Raw genomic sequence first — 18,244 nt, forward strand, 5'->3', positions numbered from 1 at the left:
GCCGAGTCCTCCCGGTAGCTGACTCTCCCTGTGCCAAGGTGCTGCTCCCAAACTTCGCTAAATTGGTGGACGGCACCGATGCAATTGAGTATTTCCTGTGGGTATTCGAGAGCCAATGCTCGATGCTCCAGGTGCCGGAGTCAGAGTGGCTGACATACCCCATCCCCACACTGAGCGAGAGAGGGCAGGCGGTCTACCGAAGGATCAACCAAGAGTTTGCCAACAATTACGAGTGTGTGAAGGCTACCTTGCTGGCCAAGTATGGCCCCAAGCCGGTGTCTTGCCTCACGGCCAAGATGGCGGAGTACTGTGTGCCCGCGCACTCAAAGCCCGATAAGCGGGTCCTAAACCCCGCTGCTGTGCCGTTGAGCTGAGCACTTCCAGCAGCTAACTCTTCCTAAGCCACCAAGTTGTGGCCATGTCTTGGCTGCAGGCTTATAATGCATTGTCCAAAGAGTTTAACTAAATGACCCATACTTATGGGACGACAGGCAGATAAATATTTAACTATATAATTTGTCACATTGGATGTAGCATTGTGAAATGTTGTTTTTTGTGTTATACATTTGGTCACACCAAATAGCAATCCTTTTGACACCAATATATATTGTGTGGTGGGTCTAAGTGAGAGGTTTTTGGAAGGAAAGTGCTTTAGACACAAAAGGGGTAGACAGCAGACATCATTGAGCAGAGTGTAAAGTGGGAAATTAAGGCTGAGATGTAAGGGGCAGAGGAGTGTATAGCCTTAAAAGAGCAAAGGAGAATATTTTTTTATATTTTTGTATATATATATTTTTACATTGCTCTTTTTATATCCCATATAAATCAAATTATTGTATGAATATAAATTATAAACATAGAGCCTTCTGTATTTCATATGCATTACTCAAATATTCACAATCACAACTAATCACTTTCTTTTTAAATTCTAAAGTAATTCAAAGTCACTTTATGATGATATATTTGTATTTTTCTGGTAATCGCTGAATGACATCTCTTCTCTCTCAATTGACGTTCTATCTAATTGTTGTTATTTACTTGTTCATTACTGTATGATTGTTTTGAGAAATCTGAATGGAACGTGTGATATAAAGATGTACAGTAGCCTCTAATATCTGAGGCCAACCCTGATGAAGCACCGCTGTTGTGCGAAATGTGGAGGGCATTCTGGCCTGTAGAGACGTCACTTCTAGCTTTCAGATCGTGCTACACAAGTACTCTATTTTCGGGGCTTCCATATGGTGATGGCGCAGGTAGCCTGTTGAAGATTTGACCTTCGGACTTACCTAAATCTGCGGATTATGACCGGAGTCATCTTTTATTTACCTATGTGTAAGTGAGAATATACTTGTCTATAAGCACAAAAAGGAGAGAGGGAGGCTGTGCCTTTGACTGCACTCAATTCCAGCATTGATGAGATAAGTTTTCAGGCTACCTCCAAAGTAATTTGAACAAATGCACTATAATAGACTGGCTATTGATGTAGATGCGATCCTAAAAGCAAACAATATAAATGAGGTCCGCTTGTTAACAATCAGTGCACAGACACGTAATGAATGCAAAAAAAGCTAATTTTAATTTAATCAAGAATAAAATCAATACAGGCATACCCCGCTTTAAGTACACTCACTTTAAGTACACTCGCGAGTAAGTACATATTGCCCAATAGGCAAACGGCAGCTCACGCATGCGCCTGTCATCACGTCCTGAACAGCAATACCGGCTCCCTACCTGTACCGAAGCTGTGCACAAGCAGGGAGACTGTAGAGCCTGTTACAAATGCGTTATTTACATCAGTTATGCATGTATATAACGATTGCAGTACAGTACATGCATCAATAAGTGGGGAAAAGGTAGTGCTTCACTTTAAGTACATTTTCGCTTTACATACATGCTCCGGTCCCATTGCGTATGTTAATGCGGGGTATGCCTGTAGTGCTTAAATAAACTGGATAAATATATGAAAAAAAATCATTTTAAAAATAAGAAAAACAGTGTACGGAGCCTCAAATTTGAAGAACAACATTTGTTCAAAATTGGTTAGGAGAATTATACTGTACTGCATGGTATTGCATATCTGTGAGGGAAATAGTGAGTAAATACCACAGAAAGTTAAGTCTAATGACAGTTCTGTTTGTTGTTAGTGGAAGACTGTACATATTACCGCGCCAACTCCCTTTAGATATTTGCTGCTGGTTAAAGGATTGGTTTTTCATATACGGAAAATAAAAGAACAGATCCTGTACTCCTATCAAGTAGTGCAATTAAAAGCTGGACAAAGCCAGTATCAGAGTATTATTATTATTATTTGTAAGTTTTAATATTTCACACTAGGGCAGTGTTTCCTAACTCCAGTCCTCAGGGAACCCCAACAGGTCAGGTCTTAAGGACACCTAGCTAAAGAGCACATGGCCTGAAACGCGTTGGTGTGTTACCTGCTGCTGCTGTTGGGGGCTATGTCTTATACCTTAATGGAATAAATAGTTTTTATGCTACCGTGAGCCTCCTCCTGCTTCTTAGACAGTGCACTGCCTTTTTTCACCTGTTCCTGCTGTTCTGCTTTGGTGGATTGCACTCCGCTGAATACTGCTTGGGGACCGCACCTGTGGATTTTGGAAGCTAACAGTGAGTTATGCCTGTGGGCTTCCATACCCTTATTCTTTACTGTATGGGCCATTCTATGTACTGTATATTTGTGCTCAGGAGCACTAGGTACTAGTCCCCCATCCCTATTAGGGAATTTATATTATATACAGTTTATATGGGAGTGGTCCTAGCGTAGATTATTTATACTCGAAAGGACTTGTTCATGTCTGAAGCACCGGTTTCTCACACACCTATATCTCTGGAATAGGGAAGCATGCTTTAAACTGGTTTCATTCCTACCTATCCGGTAGATCCCAACATGTGTCTATCTCAGACTCTAACTCCAACCCCTTGGATATTACCTGTGGTGTCCCGCAAGGCTCTGTTCTGGGGCTCCTACTCTTCTCAGTGTTTATCAATGATCTTCCCACAGCTTGTAAGGGAGCTTCAACACACATGTATGCAGATGACACAATCTTATATGGACACAGCGATAGCCTCTCCGACCTTGAACATGTATTTCAATCTAACTTTTTGAGACTTGAAAATTGGATTTCCCAAAACAAACTGTTTTTAAACACTGACGAGACTGTAACAATGGTATTTGGGGACCAAGGCTACATTTATTTATCATGGTACACGCTATTTATCATTCCTTACACCCTGCACTCCCCCTTTTTTCTCACTATATATACCACATGAACATAGAGGTTGTTCACATATTGGGTTAGAGCTGCACTATTTGGAATTAAAGTCCCATATATATAAGCGCTGGGTTATTTTTTCACATATGACTCCCATTATCCCTAGTATCCACCTAGCCCACTTTTTGGGAAGGACTCTAGGTCAAAATCATGCATCCTCTCCTCATGCCTCTATTTATTGTCATTTTAGGTTAGACCCATAAGTTTAGGTTAGACCAAAGGTGCACAAACTGAGGGGTGCGCCCCCATGGGGTGGGCATGCGAGAATTTCTAGGGGAGGAGCGGCGTTTTAGATGAAATGCAGTGGGAGGCGTGAGGCCTCTGTAACTCCCTTATGCCGTGCCTATAGTGCTGTCGTTGGCAACGGCAACACAGCGGGTGACGTCACCTGTCGCCACCGACGAAAGTTATGTTTCGCTGGGCAGCGGGGTCGCGGGATTCCGGCAATTTGATTTGTTCAAGGGCCGTCACGTGACGCGACGGCCCTTGAAAAATCAAATGTTGCCCGCTTCAGGTTTTCGCGACGTCGCTTGTCGCTTGCACTATAAGCGCACGCGGCGGTGGAAATGTATTTGTTTTTGGGCGATGTCGCGTGTTGCCGGCACTATAAGCGCGGCCTTACCTGCTCTCTGCTGGGTCTTCGGCGACGTGTCGTCATGGCATCGCGGTGTCAAATGACATCACGGGGTCATGTGACGTCAAGCGTCGCTATGGCAAGACGTTCCAAATGACACAGTGGCGTCACGTGACATCACATTACCCGCGACGTAATTTGATGCCGAGTACTTGGAGAGGGGGAGTGGGGGGCGTGAATGCTGCAGCTGTCGATCGGGGGGTGCAGCTCAAGAAGTTTGCGCACCCCTGAGCTAGATCTGTTGGTTTTGCTTTGTCCATTATTTACTTATCTTTAAACACGGACCTTGCACTAGTCCTATTGTTACCTACTGTAAATGCCTTAACACTGTCCAAAACAAACTTTAGCAACAATTTGTGGTGCCTAGCATACTGTCAGAGCTGCTAAACACATATTTAGAAACAGTAAAACTTCATGGCCACAGTATATTTATGTATGCGTTGTATATATTTTATTATATTATAAACATACAAATATTTACAGCAGCTACAAGCTAATTTCGTAATGCACTATGGACACTTACTGTTAAATATATAAATAACTGATGACGTTTTTCATTGCCCACATGTAAAATGAAGACAGATCCATTTTGTGAAATAACAGCGGTTTATTAATAAAACATAATTGTATGTGACGAATACAAATAACAAAATAAAAAAAAAACATAAATTAGTCTATTGTTGCTTAGTAGTTTAAGGAATTTATATTTGTGGAAATAATCAATACTAGTAATTATGATAAAATAAAAGCAACACAGTAAATGGGGATTGCTTCCATAAAAGATATACAGTACTTAGCATGAATTGGAATCCTGTAAGCTTGCAAGAATCTTGATGCATTGACAGAATACAAAAAAATGGAGTATAAATTGCATGTAATAATGCATGTATAGAATAGTATGTAGATTTTTATCATGATGAGCATCACTAGAGATAGGCAAATTTGTTTTGCGGATTTGGATCCACCTTGGATTGGATTTCCGCAGATCGGTCTCAAAAATGTAGATATGCCTTTTGTGGATTTAGAGAGGATAAGGAGGAAGGGTGGGTGATAGAGAGGAGGAGGGTAGGTGAGAGAGAGGATGAGGGGGTGGGGTGAGAGAGAAAATACAATAAGAAGGGGGTGAGAGAAGAGGATGTGAAGGGGGATGAGAGAGAGGATGAGGAGGGTTGTCAGAGGTTCAGGAGGGGGGAGGCGCTGAATACCCTTGAACCGGCCCTGATTCTAGACATCTCAAAAAGTTATATTGTGAAATTCAGGGAAATTCCAACCCTCTCTCCCCTACCCGTATCTCCCTCTTCTCCTCCCCCATCTCTGTCTTCCCCCTTCCCAATCTCTCTCTCTCTCTCTCTCTCTCTCACCATCTGTCTGCCCTTCTCTCTGTTCCCCTCTTTCCCTTTCCCCATCTCTCTATTTCCCTCTCCCAGTCTCTCTCTCTCTTCCCGTCCCCCACTAACACACACACAGAAACACCTCTAACCTTGGGGCGAGGACGCCTCCCGTGCTGTGCCAGTTTCTGCTCCCTCCTCCAATCGAGCAGCAGACCCGACTATCGGCTCCTAATTCTAAGGAGTTGCTACTGCCACTGCCACTGCCAGGGAGTCGCCAGGCCACCGCTGCTGCATGGGTTGTCCTTAGGCCAGGGACAGTTTGAACAGTTGTTCTAAATCCCCTCCCATTGGCCTCAGAACCCTTGAGCAGTGCGTGTGGAAGCCCAGTTGAAAATCACTGGTCTATAGACTTCACTATGATAGTAATTAATATAATGAAGTTCAATGAATGATTACATTTTGGTGACAAGTTGAATGAGTATATCAAGTGACTAAAGATGAACCTTAGTAATAACACTGTATTGAGATAGTTACCAAATAAAGATGTGAGTTTAAGCAGGAACTAAAAGATACATCTGTGTATAAGATAGAAGGCATACTGTATATACTGGAGGTAAATATAAAAGTACTAGTGCGGACATCATATGTATGGACCCTGTGCTCATTGTCAATAAACCTATACACTTTGCAGCTCCATTATGCCTCTGCCATGCATGTTTTTTGTTGTTTTTTTTACATATAATTAATTGTCTGTTTGCCAATTAATACTTTTAGAAACAGCCTAGATGTGCTGTTCCACTTTGTCCTACTGAGACAATTGTATCCTAAGAACAATTACAATTTTAGAGTCGTGGATATATACTGCATGTGGGAATAGCCCTTCATTTAGGATTTAAAGAATGACTTCTGATTAAATAGTTTATGGAAGAGTTGTTTATCCTATTTTTCTACATGGAATGGGTTATGCATATACACACTGCTGTTATTTAACATTTTAAATTACTGCACTTAAATAGGGTTGCATTCAGTAGTGGATTTTCCGTTAGGCCCGGGCATAGGGCGGCAAAAATGTCCATCCCCATATACTTTTGCCGCGCTCCTAATGGAACCTAATGGGAAGTAATTTTATCTGTTACGGCTGCCTCCTTACCTGGCGCGCTCCTCCTTCTGAACCGCAGCGTCAAATGACGCCAGAGACATCACCAACGTGACGTCATGGCGTCTCGTTATGGCAATGCAATGTCGCAGCGTCAAATGATGTAATGACATCACATTACCATGGCAACGTGACGCCGTGCATGTCACGTTGGTGACGTCCACGACTTCATTTGACGCTGCGGTTCAGATGAAGCGGGGGGTTGGCAGGTAAAGAAGTAGTCGCAATAGCGGTGACTAGGGGAGGCGGATTTTGAAATCCGCTGCTGGTTGCATCATTATAATCTTTAGCAAACAACTGTTCACAAGTGTATTTTGATATAGATTATAACATTTTACTATGAATCCTAAAATGAATACAAATATTTTCTGGTTTTCTTATGCCTTCTTTATAAAAGAATAGGAATGAATGGGGTACCAATGGATTGTTTTGCATCTCTGTCTGGCAAGACATTTTTTTTTTTTGTAAAATGTGGTCTGTGCAAACTTTTTATCAGAGAATAGAAAGAAATATTTATTTTGTGGATTTGATTCCAGACCCATATTCAATATGCTGCTACTACATGTCACAGATGCCTCTGAGCATCATTTGAAAGGAGCTCAAAGTTTTGCCTGGCACAGAGAAACAGCTTACTATTCAGCTTCCTCAATGTTTATCCTTCACCATAGTAGAAACCCTGTAACAACTTTAATTCATTAACTGACAAAAGAACTTGATGGGGCTGCTTTTGTGCTTTATTCTGGCATGATGTAAACTCTTCTTTATGAAACATAAATGGGATATTTTTAGTAAACTTCTCCCACCTCTCAATTTCTCCTTATGTAGTGTTTATAGCATAGGTAGAACCCATACGAACTCATCACTGATTACATAGTAGACTCATCTTAAGAAATCATCTTCACTTCAGGTGCCTTCATATAGATCTACTGTGTGCCAAAGTTTTACTTTTTACCTCATGGATACTCATAATATTTGGCACAGAAGAGGATATGGAAGTATGAATGGTTATTCCTTATTACCACAACTATTCTTCAAACATGAACAGCAGAAACACCCCGCTCACACATGCGTTCCAGGATGCGATGGATGCAAGCAAAACTTGGTCTATCAGTAGGCATCTTGCTCCAGCAGAGGCGCATCAGATTGTACAGCTCCAATAGACAGTTTTCTGGACAGGACAAGATATTCCCATCTCTGACATAGTAGATGACTTCCTCGTGAGCCATTCCATAGTATGGCTGCATGCCGTATGAAAATATTTCCCACAGGACCACGCCATAAGCCCAAACATCCGATTCTGATGTATAACGGTTATAAAAGATGGATTCTGGAGGCATCCAGCGGATTGGAATGGCATCATTTTCATTTGCTTTGTAATAATCAGCTGAATATATATTTCTAGAAAGACCAAAATCTGCTATTTTAACCACCATGTTCTCACTAACCAAACAATTCCTAGTAGCCAAATCTCGATGGACAAACTTGCGCTCTGAGAGATAGGCCATTCCTGCGGACACCTGACGGGCAATGCAGAGTTGATCAGTGCATGAGAGTGGAGCTGGATTCAGATCAGACAACCTGACCTTTACGGCAAGGCTACTGTGACTTATGCTACTTAGGGCTCGTGGTGATCGATGTCGCAGGTATTCATTTAGATCTCCATGGGCCATATATTCGAAGAGCAAGCACATTGGTTTCCCAACAGCACACACACCTAGAAGAAAAAACAAGCAAGGTATTAAGAGCCATTATGATTATTGTTTAATAACTTGAGAATGGTATTGAGATGTTTTGACATTGATGTAGTAACCTATCTCTTTGATTCCAAGATCAAGAGCCTGTGAAGTTTTTTTTGTCAATGTTGTCTCTACTAAAGAATAGCGTTAAGACTCATAAGTGATACACAGTTTGTTCTCTAAAAACAAAGATTAACACTAAATGTTAAGCCTGTGTATTCAACACTTCCCTAGGCTTGGAAAATGAAAATGCATAAATCCAAATGTTCTAACTGAAAACAGCGGATAAATCAATCAGATTGTTATTTTCCTGCCTCGGATGTCATTGTCACTAGGTACAAAACACAAAAAAACTGAATGACACATGGTCCAGATGGGCCAGTGGTTCAGAAGCAGATCCCCTATAGATATACACTTGATATCACTCAAAAGAAAGGGATGACAAATGTGCATGAATGCGTAAATAGGTTTGAGAATTCACCCTAAGAATGATGTATGGTATAATGATGAGTTAAAAATATTTTTTATTATATAAAAATAATTAAAATACAAGGCTTTAAAATATGTCCTAAATGCAACAATAGTGCTGCTAGAAATAGCCACTACTGTATATGTGATGCAATATTCACCTCCTCTGCTCTTCTATATGTTGTCTTCTCCATGTCCCACCCATCTCTACTGCACTATCCCACCTTAAATCTTTATCTCATACTTCCACCTACCTGTGAACATCTCTTTCGCTCCCTAACTTCCTATCTTCAAGTTCCACCTGGAAAGTTACCTTTATAACAACGCATTTTCACTATTCATTCCAAGGCAGTCCATAATAAATATTATATCAAGATATACCTGTACATTCATACATACAGTACTATGATACCCTGTATTGACACAGGGTCGTACCTTAAGGTTGAGGAAAGGAGATTTCACCAGCAACAAAGGAAAGGGTCCGTTACAGTAAGGGCAGCTAAAATGTAGAATTTATTACTTATGCAGACTGTGATTGCAGATACACTAGATATCTTTTAAAAAAAAGTTTGGACATCTTTTTAGAAAGGAAAGGTATACAGGGATATACCAAATAAGTAAACATGGGGAAGATGTTGATCCAGGAAGAAATCTGTCTGTCATTATTGGAGTCAGGAATTTATGTTTCCCCTTATGAGACAGCATTAGATAATGTTTCACTGGGGTTTTTTTGTTTGCCTTCTTCTAGATTAATATACTGTAAATACCTGTACAAATATAGGATATGTATCTGTGATCTACATTTAACATGGGTTGAACTTGATGGACGTATGTCTTATTTCAACCTCATCTACTAAAATGGTGTTGAATAACTACCTGACTCTCTTAACTATTGAATAACTACCTGACTCTTACATACTGATTTGCCCTCTTAGATTTGCACTTCTAAGTCTCTAGAAGTCCCAGTACCACTTAGATTATAAGATCTTTGACCGAGGAACTCATTTTCCCTATTGTTTAGTTTTGTTTGTGCTATTCTTCCCTCTATTATGTGTAGCCCAGTATCCCGGCTATGTGTTTTCTGGCCCTGAAATTATAAATCCCGGTAAGAGCAAGCAGTGTTGGTGTTAAATTCCTCTCACATGGGCCAGCATGTGAGTCTCTCCACTGTAGTGTTAATTTGTATCGCTTTCCAGGTGCAGTCTGGAAACCATTGGAGCATGTGCCGGGGCGGGGGGGGGGCAAACTGGAGTGGTGCTGCCCAGTTACCGGAGCTTAGGAGTGGGACCCTCCCCTGCTATTAAACATGGCATCCTTCCAAATTGAGTCTGTTCTATGTGAGTTCCATATAGTCTGTTCCTTAGGGAGCAGGCTGGATTGTACCTTGCCCCATCAGGGGGTAAGGGGATAAGGACTAGCCCAGAGGCCTCAAGCTCCTGGGGGCCTAGTCAAGGGAACCATCCTGCGAGCCATGCTCTGACCATGATGCAAGATGCAAGCTGCGAGGATATGTCCTATGAACACCTGTTACATTGTACCTCTCTTGCATGGGAGTGGTATGAAAAAGGAACAGTATGAGCTGGTCCAGCAATAAACCCTGTTGTACTGTTCCTGTTATCTGGATGAGCTACTGACAAGGTTCCTGTAGGTATGCAACCCGGCCTCTGGCAGAGTTCTGCAGGATGGGGGCACTGCACCAAAGACTGAAAGCCTGTCCTGTTGCCTACTACCTACTTCTAACTGTGGAGACTCAGACCTCCTGGGAGCCTACAGGTGAGCACCATCCTACACTAACACTACCAAGACTATCAGATCTCCATTAGGGGGGGGGGGAGGGGGTATTGCATTTGTCTTGTATTATATACTGTAAAGCCCTGCATACACAGGCTGGTGATCTCACTGCATCTAAATTGTCTGATGTTGATTTTGTAATCCCCATTCCTTAATAAAAATAGATTTCACAATGTGTGCTTTGGTAGCATGAAGTTACAGAATCCACAGTTGGCCCAGCTCTGAGTTACTGTACAGTTACAGTATTTTTCTATACTTTGGATTCACAAAAAAGATGCAGCCTTCTCCTAATCGAATAATGGGCGAGTAGATACCCGAAATAGCACCCGCCAAAAAAATCTATTTATTTTTGACCGAAAATTCCAATTGTAAAGCTGTCTTGGTAAAAATTTCAATACAGCCGGTATTTAGTTACTGTGAAGAGCATTTTTCAGGTAAATTATCAGTGTTCTTTTTCGGCTTTTATATTGTCAAAGAGTTTTTACACAGCTAAAATGCCTGTCAATCATTCATATATCAGTGCATATAAAATCTATCCTAGTTAATAAATTGGACTTATCCCTTGGATAGGCCGGCATATTATAAATTCCATTCCAAGATGTAGGTCTGTTGCTTTATTTATCAGGTATTTTAATGACCAGAAAAAGGAGCACTTACGGCACTGTAGGTTTACCGACATGGGTACATATCAACTCATGCTTGCCAAGCAGGAGAACCTGTTTAAGTCACAAACAAAAATAATGTAGCAGCACTACAGTGGTCTAAATAAATAAAGATCCAAAATATTTATTCACCATATGAACAACATTTGTTCGAACCCTAGACCTTTGTCAAGACAAATACAAAGGTTAAGGGTTCCACCGAAACATTGATCATGCTGTGAATAAATATTTTGAGCTTATATTGATTAAAGGAGCCATCTATTCAATATCTTACATGTACAGCTCAACCCCGTTATAGCGCGGTCTGCTATAACGCGGATCCGCAGATAAAGCGGTTTGAGCATGGACCCCGAATTAAAAAATAAAATAAAAAATGTTTTGCACACTGCATACTCTCACTGCACACTGCATACACTCACATCACACTAAACACACTCACTGCACACTGCATACACTCACTACACACACTGCATACATTCACTGTACACACTCACAGCACCAGCACACACTCACAGCCCCTGCGTACACTCACTGCACACTGCATACACTCACAGCACACAACACACTGCATACACTCCCTGCACAAACTCACAGCACACTGCATACACTCACAGCACACTGCACACACTAAAAGCACACTGCACACACTAACAGCACACTGCATACACTCACAGCACACTGCACACACTCACAGCACACACAGCACACTCTCACCAGCACACTGCACACACTCACAGCACACTGCATACACTCACAGCACACTGCATACACTCACAGCACACTGCATACACTCACTGCACACTGCATACACTCACTGTTCACTGCATACACTCACTGTTCACTGCATACATTCACTGCACACACTCACAGCACACTGCACACACTCACAGCACACTGCATACTCTCACAGCACCCTGCATACTCTCACAGCACACTGCATACTCTCACAGCACACTGCATACACTCACAGCACACTGCACACACTCACAGCACACTACATACACACAGCACACTGCATACACTCACAGCACACACCACACTACACACCGCACACACAACCCCCCCCTACCTTTGATATCACAGCCCACCTTTGGGGGCATCGTGGGGCTGCTGGGGGGGGAGGAACGGTGCAAGGCTGGGGGATCGGCGCAAGGCAGGGGGGTCGGCGCGGGGATCGGCACGAGGCTGGGGGGCGGTGCGGGGATCAGTGCGAGGCTGGGGGGGAGGGGAATAGGTGGGGGGGATCGGTGCGAGGCTGGGGGTGGGAGGGGAATAGGGGGGTCGGTGCGAGGCTGGAGGATTGTTGCGGGGATCCGTGGTTGGATGGTGCGGAGCTGCTGAGGGGAGTGCGGGGAATGCTGGGAGAACTACAGTGGCTGCTAGGGGACATGTAGGGCTGCCGGTGCCTCACTCCACCCCCTCCTCCCTCCTCCCCCTCCTCCCGATCGGGCGCGCAGCGGCAATTTGTTTTAAAAATTAGCGCGACCCCAGTTATAGGGCGGTCGGATCGGGTGGCCCCTGAGGGCCGCGCTATAACAGAGCTGAGCTGTATATTTTTTATTAAATAAATCAGTTCCGTAGTATTAGATAATACATACTGCATTATTTTTTTTAAATTCAACTCAATGCCATTTTTAATGAGTTTTAATATATTGAGCACCCTTTGATTTCTTGAGCAGGTTGTAACCTCCCCTCTGAACCCTGGGAAGCAGGATCTTTGCTAATCGATCACTGGGAGAACGAATGCATCGGCAGCTTACAGTATGCAATTAGTTTAAAATTAAGGTCATCAAAGTCTGCATACAGTATATTAAAACAAAAAATATATATTATTTTTCTTTACGTGCCATAGGGACTGTCTCTTTAAGATCACTGGAGTGCTGCTGCATTATTTTTATTTGTCAGGTATTTTATTAGAATTTTCAAATGCACTTTTTGTTCTCGCTGATTTTTATGCAGATCTAATTTTTATTGAATTAGGCAAAATCCTTTTTTGTCTAAGAAAAATCAGACTTTTCTGGGTTTATTTAATAAAGTCATTAGGGGTTGATCTTCATAAGACCGTTAAGTCTGGGCTACTAACATGATGTTACCTAAATAGGTACAATAATGTCAGTTCGTTTCCCTGGGTTTAACGGGTACACCCAAAGCTAAATATATGCAAAACCAATGGCCTATCAAAGGTGGTGTTACTGCCATGCAGACGCTGGACAGGCATTTAATTAAAGTAAAAAAAAAAAGAAAGAGAGAAGATACAGTAGGAGAGGAAAATAATCATGTAAATAACAATATGAAAGTTAAATAATACCTTACTGTGGTCTTACAGTTATCCAGATCCTGAAAAATACCTATTTTTAGGTCTGTATGTGAATAACGCCACCTTTAGTTATAAACTAACTAACTAACTAACAGAATGTTAAATCCCTGTGTTAACTATAACAGAGCTCTATGGGTATCCATTGTTATAGTAACACAAGGGCTTGTTATGGCTGAAAACACCACTAAACGCATCGTTACTGAGCTTTGATGATCTCCGTTAGCACTTAACGGATGTTAACTTCAGTTTATGTCTCGTTAAGTCAATTTACTGGACTTCTGAGGATCTACCCCTTGATTGGTTAAGGAATAGTGCAATTTTCTAAAAATATGTCACATTGTGATTGAAGATGATACGAAAAAAGTCCTGGGGTACCAGGTTTCAGTTTTCATCAATTTCTAGATATTTACACATAACAAGCAACATGTGAATGCACAGAACAATACTGTGTGAACACAAGGGAATGCAACTGACATTAAACACATGAAGCGAGAATGTTGCAATTAAACTATGAAATTGCTTCATGAATGTGTTTAGATCAGTTTTCACATCTATATACAGGCATACCCCGCATTAACGTACGCAATAGGACCGGAGCATGTATGTAAAGTGAAAATGTACTTAAAGTGAAGCACAACGTTTTTTCCACTTATCGATGCATGTACTGTACTGCAATCGTCCTATATGTGCATAACTGATGTAAATAACACATTTGTAAGAGGCTCTATAGTGTCACCACTTGCGCACAGCTTCGGTACAGGTAGGGAGCCGGTATTGCTGTTCAGTTCGTGCTGATAGGCGCATGCGCGATCTGCCTTTTGCTATTGGGCGATATGTCCTTACTCGCGAGTGTACTTAAAGTGAGTGTCCTTAAACCGGGGTATGCCTGTAGACACCGCTATATACTGTACCAACAAAACAACATGTTGTGAATAATAATCTATATTTAGTCATACTGTACATACATTGAAAGTGATCCACACGCAGCACAAAAAGCATACAGTTTCATAACTTTGGATGATTTTGGATTTATTTGTATATCTCCCACTAAGAATTAAAGAATTAAATAAAGAGCCCCACATTACAAAAAAACAGGGCATTCCTGCTAAATATTAAAAGCACATTAAGTTATTAGCAAAAAACAAAATACTTTTGACTAACATACTGTATTACAGTAGTAGGAAAATTGGTGGACTATACTAAAAACAGTTTTGATATTTTGTTTAATCACATTATTATTTTAATTATTATTTTAGTAGATAAATATGATCTATAGGAAAGTGTTATAATAGAAATAGTCTGTTCTCATTTTCTACTCAAACCCTTTTTCCTTTAAGGCAACATTATGGACCTGATAACAGTGAGGACTAATTATGAATCACTGGAACCACCATTAATAGGGGCCCAATCACAATTCTGCCACAAATTATAACATAGTTCCTGTCAATCAATCTGTGTCAACAGATCTGTGTCTACTCCTAATGGAGTAGTGTGACAAGTGAATGAACGTCACCAGCCCTATGCCTGGCAGACCTATGTTTAGGTCTGCATTGCAGCAATGACGAGGTTTATTTCTGCATTTCAGCTAGGAGGTCTGGTTAATTAGTCAGATCCCAACTGCCTCATCAAGGAGCTTTAAAAACCCCAGGCTGCACACATATGCAGCCTGTCTGAACCAGAGAGAGTACTGAAATGCTGAAGTAGGATTACTGCTATAAGGTCTGTTTTCAATATACATTTATGATGAACTGTTTGCTGTACTGTTACGCTGGAATCTAAACAGCCCTTGTTGGGGAAAGGGCCAAGCCCAGCTCAGGACTTTTTTTTCTGTTTTATATGCTGAAAAGAAGCTGTTTTGTTTTTGTGTGCTGTATTTTTTAAGGCTCAATAAATAAGCCTTTTCAAGAAACCCACGTGTGGTTGCATATACCCTGCAACAAGTAGTAATTTCCTTTGGGATACAGAATGATGAGAGTCTGCATTGTGAATGTCACCAAACAATGTCTAGAAGTTACTGTAGGTGCATTGTATGGGACCATTTCCTGATTCTGTGATAGGAATTCATAATATTATCGGTAATTTTTTTTAAAATTCAGAATATTATGACTGGACAAGAACGTTCTTGTATTAGTTATCGGTTTGCGTAGCCATCCCACGAGCACAGCAGCACCTGCCTCCATACAACACAGGTTTATTATTTACTTGTTCAATACCACAGCACTTAAGTTTGAGTGTATACACTGTCAATCACTTTTCCACAGGTTGGTTATAAATACCTTAGCACTCTTTCACATTTTTTTCTGAGCGCAGATCACCTTTTTTTCACTCTATTATGACTGGACACATTGATCTTGAATATTAAAATAAAATCAGCAGCATCAACAGCGAAGCTTACTAAATAAAGACAGATGATTGGTATCATGGAAACAGACGAAAACCCATGGGGCAAAACAAAGTATTCTGAACAGATTGTTCTAAGGAATACACCAAAGAATACAGTGACTTCTCAAGCAAGGTTTCAGTTTTAGGAAATATTTGTTGCTGAAGATGAGATTATGAAACTATAGAGTTACAGTTGCCAAGTGATGGTGAGTGTATGCTGTAACTACAAAAACAAATAGTCATTGGTCTACATTGACATGGAACATACTCAAAATGAAAGCTAACTTATTATTATTTTTGTCTTTAAGTTATGAGCAATAGTGAAAAATGTATTCTCCTGAGTAAAGACGCAAACTATCCCCCCCCCCCACCACCACTGAATTATGAGAACAAACATATGTTTTTGTTTTGCCTTCAAATATTCATTTTATTAATTGCATGTTAGGTGCCAATGTGAAATATGCCCAAGACAACGATCTTACAACGTGTACTTCAAGAGTTTCACAACTTGTCAGCATCTACTGTACATCTGGAAAGCTGTAACAATCAGTTAATGCTTTCCAGGTCAAATCGTATAAGACAGAATGTCTTCTTGCCCTGCACTCCCTTTCCATACACACATTAGCAACCCACCTCATTCCTCTCTGTTTCTGTCATTTCCTTGATTATGATACTGTACTTAAAGCACACACAATTTTATTGGGCACGTGTTGTTAAAGAAACACATGATTTTTGTCTCAACTTTTCTGGAGAAGCACAAGTTGTTCTGTTCCAAATTACCATACAGAATACATGAATGTTTATTTTACATGATCTTTTCAGGTGAACATTTTTTTTAATGTAACTTCAGTTAATATGCCTATAGTGCCCATGTTTTGTCAAAGAATGTACAGTAGGTCTGTCTTGAGAGAGAGAGAGAGAGAGAGATAAATATATGAATGAATATATATATGAATGAGAATCTTTCCAGTGGCTTATGCCAGGCCTTCATTGCAGTCATTTTATGGAAATGAAGTTTAGCATGGAAATATATATTAATGGGTGTTATTTCTATAAAATTGTATTACTGTTCATTTTTATTTGTATGGTGTCAACATACTCCACAGCACCATGCACTGTGGCATGGATGACTATAATATTTAAGTAATAATCCCCGAAGAACAGGGCATTACTGCCCAATAATGCCCTGGCTGGAAGAGTTGAAGGCCCGAGGCGGAGCCGAGGGACTTTAACCCAGCCAGGACATTATTGGCCAGTAATGCCCTGTTCTTCGGGGATTATTACTATTATAGGCTAAATGTAGACTTTTTTTCATAAATAATAGACACTTTTGTATAGTTATATAGATTTTTTTATTAAAATAAAATGGTAAATACATGAAACCACCTCTATATACGCTTACACTGCAGATATCTATATCCACACACTGCCGCTCCTCTGTGTGTACACACACACACACAGCAGCTCAACACACACAAACTGCTGACACACACACACACACACACACACACACACTGGAGCTCTATACACACACACACATCAGCTCTACAGACACACACAAACTACTGCTACACAACAGCACAACACAACACACACACACACACACTGCAGCCACAATAAAAAATGCAGCCACTTACTAAACTTTATACTCCCCCCCACCTCTACACACACCCACATAACACTGCACCTCTATACACAACACAGCACCTCTACACACACAACACACACACACAATACTGCACCTCTATACACAGCACCTCTACATACACGCTACACCCATAAACACCGCTGCTGACACTGACACACACACACTGGAGCTCTATACACACACACAGCACCTCTACACAGATACAACAGCACAGCACACACACACTGCTACTGACACACACACAAACTGCAGCCACAAAGAAACTGCAGACAGCCACTTACTTATTTGCTTTCCAGACCCCCCCCCCCACCAAATTCAACTGAATCTGCTCAGAAAATCTCAGTCAGCTCGGGAGGGGGAGGAGTCAACCCGTGGCTGATATGTCCTGACCAATCCCCTGCCCTGTCTCAGAGCTCTTACTTCAATCAGACGAATCCCCTGCCCTGTCTCAGCTGTTCTGAAAGCTGATTGGCTGGAAATAAACACATTGAAAACTACACATTCTGCTGCTTAAATTCCGGGCATTACTGATTGGATAATGCCCGGAATATTAACCCATCAGAGAGCAGGGTTTTCAATAATGCCCTGAATTTTACTGCTTTAACCTATAATGTACGACAAAAGAGTACATGAGCTTGCTCGTTATACCAGTTAGCATTTATTTATTCCAAATGCCATCTGGTTTTGTAAGTGCAAGTTATAAACAAGCAGGAGTTGGAAGAGAGGGAGTGCACACAGCATTGCCAACAGCATATACTGTACATCTGCTACATTGTTTGTTGTTATCCAGTGCAATGGATGTCAGGCAGTATTGTTTTTTTTTTTTTTT

General features: G+C 41.2%; 1 protein-coding gene across 1 annotated transcript in view; it reads right to left on the minus strand.

The window, feature by feature from the left end:
- Window positions 1-4,530: 4,530 nt before the first annotated feature.
- MUSK (muscle associated receptor tyrosine kinase) overlaps window positions 4,531-18,244 on the minus strand; it is a 238,647-nt gene continuing 224,933 nt past the window's right edge. Inside the window, exon 17 of the mRNA XM_075595218.1 lies at window positions 4,531-8,125. Coding sequence (XP_075451333.1) covers window positions 7,443-8,125 — 683 coding nt within the window. The 3' untranslated portion in view covers window positions 4,531-7,442. The remainder of the gene's footprint in view (window positions 8,126-18,244) is intronic.

This window comes from Ascaphus truei, chromosome 1 (assembly GCF_040206685.1).
Source record: "Ascaphus truei isolate aAscTru1 chromosome 1, aAscTru1.hap1, whole genome shotgun sequence".
NCBI lineage: Eukaryota > Metazoa > Chordata > Amphibia > Anura > Ascaphidae > Ascaphus > Ascaphus truei.